General features: G+C 43.1%; 1 protein-coding gene across 1 annotated transcript; it reads right to left on the bottom strand.

Annotated features, from left to right (window-relative positions):
* Positions 1–5,454: 5,454 nt before the first annotated feature.
* FST (follistatin) lies at positions 5,455–10,943 on the bottom strand (the record flags this gene model as incomplete). The annotated part of the gene is made up of 6 exons (XM_082012931.1): positions 5,455–5,537; positions 6,253–6,483; positions 7,518–7,742; positions 8,108–8,326; positions 8,730–8,921; positions 10,862–10,943. 6 exons carry the CDS (start codon positions 10,941–10,943, stop codon positions 5,455–5,457), a joined length of 1,032 nt encoding a protein of 343 aa, XP_081869057.1.
* Between the last annotated feature and the right edge of the window lie 1,060 nt (positions 10,944–12,003).

The following is a 12,003-nucleotide window of genomic DNA, read 5'->3' as shown; positions in this document are numbered from 1 at the left end:
ATCAGTGCCACCTTTGTCTACATTGTCCAAGGGCTTGCATAACTACGTATTTGGCTTATGTATATGTCTTTCCCTATGACTTCTTTTAGCGATGCTTCTAATTCAGAAAGTAAATGGTAGCACATTTTAGTATCTTCTAAGTGTTTCTAACAATGGCCACTCACCAACATCATCCTGTAGCTCCAGGTGCCTCTTAAAAGATTGAAATTTAAAATGAAGAGTATGTAACATGAAGCTCAGCAGAAGATCGATAGGAACACTCTTATCTGAATAAGAGCATTCCAAATTGCTAAGGGATCTTGGGAAATATATTAAAACTGTTCTTCTTGTGTAAAACTGTATTTTTGCATATAACCATGCTACACAGGGTAAGAATGGTTTTTTAAAAAATGCTGCTTTTGCTGTGAACATCTAACATGCTATGAAAATTTTTTCCAACATTAATTTTTAAATATTTCAAAAGTCTTTAAAACCAGGTGACTAAAATTTAGTTCTTGAATGTGAGTGCTGTGGTTTCATTTTGAGGAGTTCTGAGTATCTGTAGACCTCACTGAAGCTCTGGGATGTTCAGGTGCTATTACTGAGTGGCACTGGTGGAAATTCAGGGTCCTTTGAATCTAACCTGAATCACCTTGGTAAACTCATTATTCTCTAGCATCTGGTAGGTCTGATTAGCTGTTATCAAAGTCCTGAGTTCCATCTCAGTTTACTGACACATTAGTGTTCTTCAGTCCCATGGTGAAGTTGAACAAATCCATTTAAAGATTAAGAGATCAAAAGAATGTACCTGCAAATTACAGAAAAATGAGCCATATGTGTGGTTTTAACTCCAAATCAGTCTCTGAGCTGAACAATATGGCTCGCACCTTGTTTTCATGTCATATTTCTCCACTGGGTGATAGTTTCATTAGCCACATTGTTTAGAAGTAATGAATGAATTGTGAATTATACAGATGACCCCACAGGAGTGTCAGCAAAATCCAGCCACTAGGGTCCATTATGTATTTATCTCTATCAGAAAAAAAGAGAAAATATTTTAAAGAGTTAACTTGTGCATACTATTTTTCATAAGCTACCTGCAAAATTAATGGAATTACAGAAATATCAAACAAAAATGTAATTGCCTTATTTTCAGGGAGTTATGAATTTAAAATCTGATACCTTGTGAACCCCTAGGTCTATGTACAAATGTTATGCTTCACCAGAAAGCATGGAATCCTAGTTCTTCAAAGGGATAAGACACAGATGTTTCTGTGCTGGTGATTCATTGTATAGTAAAATGTCACTGCCTAGAGAACAGCACTGCATACTGAAATTTAATTTCACCTGATTCCCATTTGGAGGGAAAGAAGGAAACATTTTTATGTCATAAAAAAAAAAAGAAATGGCAGCTGTTTGAAATTTGCTGAGAGGCTTGGAATGTAGTTTTACTCGAGGTGTATTAGCAGGCAGAAAGCAAGCAGAGAGGTAAAAGGTGCAAAAGAGATCCATGATACTATTCTTAAGTCTGTCATATGAATACAGCTATAAGGAATGCATTTGACCGAGATCAAAATTGTGTATACTCACTTGCATGTATTGAGCAGATGAATACATTTGGGAACCAGGGCTTTAGAGGCAATATTCTTATCATTCAAATGCCTCAAGCTGGGTCTCTTGGAATTAAGCTGATTTTACTTAAGTGCCAGAATATGGGTTTCTGTTTTCAAACGTACACACTCCACTCTGTGTTACTGTGCCTGCATTTGTGAATGGAGTTCACAGACCTGGAATTCAGTATCAAAGTATACTCCATGGTGAACTGGGAGTTTCAGAAATGTGATTTACAGGAAGGTGAATATGGATGCCAGACAACAGAAAACACTGAAGAGAAAGATATTTCTGAAAATTTATTTCTCTTCTGATTTTAGGAGCTTGTGCAAGATGATTTCAGAGCTGAAAACCACCTTCCTGTACTTAGACATCCAGACATCTCTGTTTCTTCATTTAAACAACATCCAGGATAGCCTGTGCATTAAGAGAGGAAGCAAAACAAAAGCAAACCAAAACAAACACACAAAAAAAGGACAAGAGGTAGAAAAAATGGATTCAGCACCTTCCTTAGACTGAAGGAATAAAATTCACATTTCCAATTCTGAGGAAGTTCCCCATGTACAATCCCAGAAGAAAGGATGAAAAAAGTAAAGCCTCTCCTGTTGTAACTATGACTCGATGTAGAAAAAGACGTGAGATTAGTAATCTTGATTTAAGCAGAGAGTTAAACATGATTTCATAGCTCAAGGATGGAGGCACTTACCTACTGGGGGAAGAAGGAGAGCAGGCAACCTGGATTCTAGCCCCTGCCTCAAGCACTATTTATGTATGTTACTCAATTACAAATGCAAAATGTGTAGGCAGCCCCCGGGGCAAGAACACAGGACTTCCTCTTCAAAAGGAGCACCTATTAGGGTTGCAAATTATCCTCTCTCACTGAATCTTGCTTCTTCTCAAATACAGAAGTATGTCTTCAGCAGGCATGACAGACAGTTCTCCAGCCTGAGCCTCACTGTGAGTTGGTGGTGGATGGACTCTTGAGAGATGTGGGAAAGATCTCCTCAGGAAGAGACTGGCAGTGAACTTGCATCCCTACTTCATGAACAAATGCCTTATCTACAAGTATGATATTATGTAAAATGTTGGTAGTCATGCCACCACAATCTCTGGACATGTTTCTGGGAGAAAGTCTCTGGGGCTGTTGTGCTTCATGACGAGATTGGTGTATGTTAGGCATTGTCAGAAGATGCTTACCTCATGAAGCCTCTCAGGAGATGCCTCACCTGCACATCACAGGCAGGCTTTGATGCAAGGTATGTTTAAAGATTTTCAGCTGTATGGAAATAGCAGTAGCAGTGGGAAATGCAGTAGCAGAACTTTTAGATAATTTTATTAGCAAAAACCTGATGTAGACTTTTGTGGCCGTTTCGTGCACATGTACGTGTGTAAATATAGCTTCCTGGCATTTTTGTTGCTTTTTCAATTTGGCTGTCAGTGAATTTCTCAAAGTTATTTTGTGAACCAGCAGCAGGACATAAAATTAGAACCCAGAAATCCTGCTCTGCCACAGCCTCTCTGTAAGACATGTAAATATATTTACAATTAAAAACAGTCTTTTAATGTTTTTTTGTTGGAAATTAAGTAGCTGGCACCTATCTGCATTTGAGAAAAATCTCCCCTGGTACTCCTCACATCTATTAAACATCTTGTGTCTAGGTCATTGTTATGTGTTTATTAGTTCCTTGGCAGATTTTCCGATAGGTTCTTTTTCCATCCCTCTGTTCTCTTTTATTCTGGGTTCTGTTCCCTCAGGAAACCAAAATCCTGCTCCCTTTGCTCCTCTTATCATGTACTTACTTCCGAAGAGACTACTTGTCTAAGTGAAGCAACAGGAGGATGAAGGGCAGAATTTTTTTGCTATTATTTTGAATACAATATTATAAATGCATGCTTGTAGTTTTTACGTATTCATAGATGACTAAATTATATTTGCTTTGGATAATGCTAAACAATCCATAACAAATTAGAGTTTACTCTATAGTAAAAAATATACAGAAGACTGTAGCAAGAACCACTTTCAAATATGATTTGTATTTCAACAAAATGGGTAAGTCAAATTCTGCTCTCAGACCTCAGTTCAGCAAAGTACTTAAAACACCATTGAATAAGGTGCTTAAGTACATTTTTAAGTTTTATGCAGTATGATAGAAAAATTTTGGTAAGTGGGGCCTTATTTGGGGGAAAAGCATAACGCAGGTAGCATAAAACATGATTTTGGTCCCTGCTATGCTTATGGCTGTTACCTTTCTTCAGGTCACTGTATCAGTATACTCTTTAAAGTGTATCCAATCTGACTATTGGTTCACCAAAAAGAACTTCTGAATTAACCTTCCTTCTGAGAGGAAATAATTTCCAAGTGATAATGTGCTCTTTGATGGTTTGTTGGGGTTTTTTTGGTCTTTTGTGCTGTTACACATCTTGAATTTGGGCAAGTAGGCCATGTTTTGCTTTTTCTATTGGTTATCTAAAATGGTTATACAACTGCAGCCCCAGTAACATGGATCTGAAGCTTAGCAAAAATTCAAATGCGTATTCAAAACTTCCTAGAAATATGGAAGTTAAAGATGTCCAAGAAATGACAGACTTTTTGTTTAGAGGATGGAGAGGGAAACAAAAAATGCCGAATCTCTTCTCCTCCATCAATGTACTTAGATTTAAATTTAATTAATACCAATGAACTGGAGACATTACTCCTGTCTGAAAAAAGGGTATATTGAGTTAATGTCAGATGAAAAGCTTTGGCCTGCTACACCATGCACATGCCTCTTTTCCCCTAAAAACCACTATGTGTTCTTTGCACCAGAGGGTCAGAACCCTTTCAAACCAAAAATTGAGGACTACCTCTAGGGAAAATTCCATTTTTTATTTTTTCACTCATCATCTATTTACAAATACACATTATAACTTTTATATACATTGCACATTTACATGGTAGAAAAGTACAAAACTATATATTTAAATGAATTTATATTTAACTCGCCATGTTTGAAAATATAAAATTGCATCAGAAAAAAAGTATTATGAAAAGCAAGAAACTTGAACTGATAAAGCTTTGATATAACTTCTAGTGACACACTGATTGGGAAAAGAAAAGTTTGAAAGTGGTACTGCAAGACCATCTTAAAGGAAACACATACATGTTACAAAGAAATAAAACAATAAAAATAAAATAAAACTTTTATTCTTATTACAGTTAGCCCTGTAGCTATTAACAACCTTCATAATCCGATTTCTTTGGGTCCAGAATTCATATAGTACAGTATATGCTCAGCACACTGAGATCACTTCAGTACCTGATGTGATCAGAAGTAGAGAAAAGTGAAGTGGAAGAAGTTTCCTTAAAGATCGCCTCACTGCACCCTGGAAATATACTTAAGTCAGTTACAATGCCTTTTGGTCAGTCAAGATTCCTTGTAAACAAAAATCCGAGGGATCTTTTATGTACAGAACCGGCAAGAAGAAAATCCAATAAATAAACATAACAGAAACTGACATGCAAGTTTGTTAAAGTGGAAAAGAGTTATCATCAGTGAAACAAAGAGATGAGATCATGTGGGGAAGCTTTAAGGAATGGACTTTTATAGTTTACAAGAAAAAAGAAAAGCTTTACTTTACAAGCAAGAGACCTCACAATAAATAACACTGCTCTTCCCGTAACGAATAAATTTCTTCAAAAAACAAGGTGTACAGTCAACCAGACATTTTATGTATAAATTATAAAACATGACACAGTATAAATAAATGTCTACGAGACTCAACTATATGTATACTTTTTTTTCCCCAAAATAAATAAGCATACACTTATTTACAGTATGGACATTGATTTCCTGCCCAATGGCTGTTCCAATAGTGATGGAGGTTTTACCACTCTAGAATGGAAGATATAGGAAAGCTGTAGTCCTGGTCTTCATCTTCCTCTTCATCCTCTGGGTCTTCATTAATGGCTAGATGGGGGAATACAGGGGAGCTGTTGTTTAAATAAGGACAACAACAGCGCAGAAGCAGCTCAGTGCATGTTTTCAAAGCCCTCTGAACAGCCATAATAGAGCGTTGCATTTTATGCGACTTGTAGTGAGATGCTTTTTGGCATCTGCTGTTATGCAATAAGTTTTTTTATACATAATCTATGAAGTCATAACTGCAGAAAGTTCTGAAGAATCAATGGCTCAGGTTTTATTGGCAGATTCCTGAAATCAAATAAAAAGCGCTCTTGTGTTCTAGGTTTAACTGCTTTGTGTCCTTTTTTCAGAGTTAGTAGAGGCAACTGTGCTAAACCAGGTGCCCATGTGCTACCATAAGCTTGTTCTTTTGGACTGAGAGTTTATCCGGGTGTTAATAAAGCAATCAGTGAAGCACATGAGAGCAGACAAAGTAGGAAAAAATGGCTAGAATTGCACTCCTAGGGCAACCCCTTTCTGACAGAATGACTTGTCCTCAGAATAGCCCCAAAACCCCAACTTGAAGGCCAACTGGTTGTTGATCTATTGCATTTTATCAGTAACCAAAGTGTGTGCATGATAGATACATACTCATATGGCACCTGTACCGTATCTTGAATCTCTAAATCAAGCTTTCTTATGTTTAAAGGTGTAAGTCTTCATTACCTAGGGATTGCCTTCAGAAGCTTTATGTGTCTGCAGAGTTAAAAATCTCACTTACAGTTGCAAGATCCGGAGTGCTTTACTTCTAGAAGCACACCCATGGAGCAGGCTGCCTCTTTCATGGCACACTCGCTTGGGTAAGTTGTGTTATCGCTGGCACAGACTGCCTCATCTGACTTGCTTTCAGGGCATAGCTCATCACAGAGGGCGCACCGACCTCTGCCAACCTTAAAATCCCACAAGCATTTCTTCCCAGCACTGCACTGAATGTCTTCACAGGATTTGGCTTCTAAAAATATACACAGGATACTAGAGGTAAGTGAAAAGACAAAGAAAAAAAGAAAAGCAACAACAAAGAACCCCAAATTCCCTTTCCCCTGTGAACTGTGAACAGAGAAATCGCAGTAGATGTGATGATACTTGCTGATTTTGCGCAAGCAAGTAGTCCCTTGGACACCATTGCCTGTCTGTATCTGGAGGAGGAAAGACAGCTGTGCCAGCAGAGCTTGGCCCTGGGAATACAGAATTACATTTGCCTATTGTACATGACCTTCCTGCTCCGTTTGATGTCAGTGGAAATTCAGCTCCCCAAATTAGCGGTAAGTGCAGAATTTGCCAACACATTCAGCATTTCTAAATCAATTATTTTTAAACTAACCCACACAGAGTAGTTGTCTTCAAGGTTGGAAAGGGAATTCACCTCAACCTATGCCAACTAAAAGCAGCCTGAGACTCCCCTGAATCCACCCAGCGGTTTTGGGGAGCAGAGGATGCCCTGAAGGTACTTCCTCGTAACAAGCTTCACTAGCAGTCCTTTCTGGAAATCACAGTACAAAATGTCAGGACGCACAGAGATAATTTTCCTATCTTCACCCACCGTCTCCAAACTCTGCAATATTTCTAAGGAGGAAAAAGTGATCAGATGTTTCCAATTAAGTTAATGCAAGCTTTGCCAAGACCACTTGAAGACAATTGTTTCCAGGAATCCAGATCCACTCAATATTGAGACCTTGTTACTCTGTAACCATGTCATTGTCTATTTAATGGTGGGTACTTCTCCCTTGGATACTAATGTCAGCACCCACAATCATAACAAGAGAAGCAGGTTCAGGCCCTCTAGTCCCTCATCCCTTCTCTTCTGCAGTCTTTTCTGGGGCAAGGCTCACCCTGGCTCTTCTTTTCCTGGAGGTGGGCACTGACCCAGGCTGCTGGCAGCCTCTCCTCCCCACCACTATCTACATCCATCCAACTGCACACATGATACTCTGGAACAGCTGATGGCGGAAGCCACCCCCACCTGTACCCCCCGACCGAGATACCTACTGATGCATTTTCCTTCATAGGCTAATCCAATGGACCTGCCCAGTAGGCAGGTAGCTTTCCTCAGGTGGCAGGCACTGGCGTAAGTTATGCCATCATTCCCGCAGAGATACTGTTCAGGGGAGGTAGGCTCTGGGCAAATTCGATTACATGTCACGCAGTAGGCATTATTAGTTTGGTCAACCACACACGTGGAGCTGCCTGGGCATAAAACATCCCTACAGGTCTCTGAAATAAAGATGAAAACACACAGTGATTAATAGGAGATCCCAGGGCCCCATTGAGGAGTGAATGGGTGACACAATGAAACAACTGATCAGATGAGAGCCTTCAGCAGCTCTCCTCATTTAAGGGCCACTGGAGGAAACCTTCCCATCTCAGGGTAGCTGGTGGGACACAAGTGCTGCTAGACTGTGGGGAACTCTCAATCCAGCTACATCCTTGCCTGTTGAGTGTGGTTAGTTACTGTCTCCCAGCATTTGGAACATCACTCTGGTTCCTGTGGGGAAGTACGTCCAACAGCTTGTCCTCCCTACACTCAGACACACACCCTTTGGCATTTGAGGGAGATCGGATTAGATTTGCAAACCTACTTTTGCATTTGCCCTGATACTGGACTTCGAGTTCGGGCTGTTCTTTACATCTGGCTTTGAGAAGGGCACACTCGTTCCTGTAGGTTTTCCCATCTAAGCCACACACAGGGCCCTTCCAAGTGATATTAGAGCAATCCGGAGCACAAACACACCGAGGTTTGTTCTTCTTGTTCATTTTACATTTCTTCCCTGGTCCACAGTCCACGTTCTCACATGTTTCTGATAGAAGGAAAGAGGCACCACTTTAGTACCGAGTGTGCAGAACAGACCTGGTGTCAAAACTGCTTAAAGAAAAAAAAAGACACCATGACCCCAGAGCACAGAGAGAAAGCACACACACCCCCACCCCCCTCCCACCCCCAGGAAACACCACCCGAGGGAAACTCCCTCCGGCAGTGAGGGCAGGGGGGCGAGGAGGTCGCTCCCGTCCTCCCCGCGAGGTGCAGGGCGGCCGAGCAGAAATGGGGGTCCCCTCACGGATCCCGGGGCTAGTACGAGACGCTCCTCAAAGACCCACCGAGGAAAGAAGCAGAGAACCGCGCTGCCCCGCTCCCCCTCCCCCGGCCCAGTCCCTGCCTGAACCTCTCCTCAGCAGGGAGCGGATCGCCAGCACCCCCCTCACCTTTGCACGGGATGCAGTTTGGGGCTCCCCCATTGAAAATCATCCACTTAAAAAGCGTGTTGTCGTTGACGTCCTCTTCCGTCCACGAAGTTGTCAGGCGGCCGGTCTTGCAGCACTCCTCCTTGCTGAGGTCCGTTTTGTAGAGGACCTGGCAGCGGCCGTTCCGCGCCTGCCGGAGCCAGCAGTTCCCAGCTGCGGGGGGACGGGACGGGGAGGACACCCGGCCGGGTCAGCGGCAGCCACCAGTGACCCAGACGCAACACGTGCGCCTCGCCATGACTTTTACTAGACTGTTTACTTTTATTTGTCCCGTTTCATAACCCGCAGCTACTCTGGCCCATTTGGCAGCGCAGTTTAAAAACAGCAAACAACAACAACAAAACAAAAAAACCCAACCCAAAACCAAACCACAAAAGAACAAACCGAAAAAAAAAAAAAGCCAGAAAGAAAGAAAAGACACGATCAAAACAGGACGAGGCAGTTTTCGGAGGTATTTATTCCATATGTAGAGCAGAAGGAGCACTGCCGGCACGTGACAGAGGCTTGAAAAGGATGTGCATTTAAAAGGGAATAAAAAGAAAATCGCGCTTGCAAATTCCTTCCTCCTCCCCCTGCCCTCTCCTCACCGCGGCTGCACAGCAGTATTGTTTTAGTGCCGCACAGAGTTTCAGTCCCAGCCCATTTTGCAATCTTCACGAATTGGGAACATTTGCTGTTAGCGAAGTCTTTCGAAATCTCCACATTTTGCTGCTTCTATTAACAAATGTCTTTCCTTCACTAATATAAGTCAGCGGAGCTCCAAAAAAGCGAGCAAAGTACATAAAATACAAGGGCACATAGGAGGTCCCTACAGAGCTTTAAAAAATCGATCAGGCTGGAAAAGTTATAGGTGCTGTCTCTCCCACAAGCGTTTCAGAGGAAAGTACACTGTCCTTAAACCGGATGGAGTGGGTTTTGTTGAAGGGGGTTTTTTTCCTCTTTTTTTTTTTTTTTTACTAGTATCCCTGTTATTTGTGGAGTCAAGCCAAGAACATTAGTCCAGGCAACTCCCCCTTTTTTAGCTGGAGAGTTTTGGTTGGGATGAGTCTCTCGTGAATAACCAATGTGACTTCTCCAGCAACTCAATACCAATTGATTCTGGTGCTAATCCAGCCAGGGCTCGATCCTGCCTCCTTACTCCGATGGGAATGTACCGTCAGGATCGGCCAGCCGAGATGTCGCTGGGCTCGGGGGAAAATTTCCTCCCCCGCTAAAAATCATTGAACAAACAACGCCCTTAAAAAAAAAAAAAAAGTTTTGCGTCTTACAGTTGTCTATATTAGATTAACTTATGCTCTAGCTCGGTAGTGGGAGAGAAAAGAAGAAAAAAAAAGGAAAAAAAATCTAAACCAAGCAATAGTAAGACATCCACGTTATGGTTGGAACACAGTCAAGATAAGGGAAAAAAGCCCCAAAACTAAAAATCAATATTCCCTTGTGTCGAAAGAGGGCTCTTAAGAGTTGTCAATATCAGGTTCGAGTTTGTTTTGTTCGCAAGAAAAAAAAAAACAACCAAAATACAAGAAACCAACTTATTTAAGCATACTCTTCAGTGCAGAAGAATTTACAACACTAATATTTATTCACATACACACAAAAAAAAAAGGTAGGGGGGAGGAGGAAATCCCAATATTAAAGGAGTGTCCGGAAAATGACCACTTACTGGCTTCTAAAAACGTCAGCTGTAATCGTGGGGCTCCCCATCACCACCTCTCCTTCCGTCAGGCAGGCGAGATAAAAATCTGAGCTAAATTACCAACAAACTTTGAGCACTCATTCTGGAGCCGAGATTGGGAAAGTTCCCTCGCGACGCTGCTCTTCATTCATGCTGCATAATACCAATAAATACCAAGAAACATCCTCATCTGTCCTCTGTGCCTATGCAGAGCATTGCGAAGATCCGCTCAAAAAGGAATCTAAATGACACCTCTGCACCTCGCTACAAAGGAATCCCATGCCCACAGTTTAACTTCTGTCCTGTTGGACCTTGGAGAGAGGCGTCTAACACCGTAGCCAACTAAACCGTGCCCGAAAGACTGAAAACAGTAGTAACAATAAAGAAACAGATCTGCGAATAAACAGTCTGGTCTTACCCTGCACTGTGTGATCTTCCATGAAGTGGCACAGAAACATCAGGAGTAAGAGCATGCCCGGCTGGATTCTCTGATTTAACATCCTCCGTGTAGCAGGGAGTGAGAGAGACACAGAAACTGCGTGAGGGGGAGTAGGGAGAGGGAGCGAGCACTAGCCAGCCTGCTTATGATCGCTCTATTGAATGAACGTCAGGCTCTGAATGCAGTCTCTCTTTAAATCTATACGGGGGTCCTAGCTGTCTGCGGTGGGCGGTCTCCTAATGTGTGTGTGTGTCTGCTCGGGGGTGGGGAGATTTAAAAAGTTCAGTGTGAATCAGGTGACATTTTCCACCTTCTGGAAGCCCTCTCCAATTATCTGCTCTAGGTGCACGCACACACGGGCGCGCACCCGCGCAGCCCCGCGCCAGCCCTGCGCGGCGGAGGCGCCGGAGCCGTTGGCGCAGCGGCAGGCCGCGCAAGCCCCGGCCGCCGCGCCCGCGGAGCCTCCCGCGCCCGCGCAAGCGGGGCGCTGGAGACCCGCGGGGGTCGCGGACCCCTGGGGTACTCTCCTCGCCGCCGCCCCCCGCCCCCCGACGGCGCAGGCGGTTGCGCGGATGTGCAGAGGCTGCCGGGGCGCGGAGCAGAGCCTGCCCGCCTGGGGTCGGCTCCGCGGCCGCGGGGCGCTGCCGTACCAGCGCGAAGTGGCTGCTAAGAATAAATCCCCACTTCCCGCACCTCTGACGGGCAGGAGGAGCCTGGCAGGCACACAGCTCGCTCGGCGGGACTCGGCCCGCAAAAAAACCCAAACCCCAACCGACCAACCCCAAACCTAAAAAAAAACCAAAAAAAAAACCCGAATAAAAGTTTAATACCTAGGGCTGTGCCCAAGTGACAGCCTTTTCACTGGGAGCCCGGGAGGACGAGACGGGAATGGGGGCGACGTAGGCGGTCTCCTTTCAGAATCAGAAGAGATTGCAACATCGATAATGAACTTCTAGGGCACTAGTTTATTAAGCACAGTCTGGCATTATTCTCCCCTTAGAAAAGTTGGCGGTCTCTCATTTATAACATTTTTTGGCACCGCTGAATGAAACTGAGTAGGCGATATTTCCTTTTATACAAAACGATTACTTAACGGAAAATGGTATTGTTTATTCAAAAGC

Source organism: Phaethon aethereus (genome assembly GCF_964289735.1).
Source record: "Phaethon aethereus genome assembly, chromosome: Z".
NCBI lineage: Eukaryota > Metazoa > Chordata > Aves > Phaethontiformes > Phaethontidae > Phaethon > Phaethon aethereus.
Note: the sequence above shows the minus strand (reverse complement) of the source record. Positions and strands in the feature narration are given on the sequence as shown.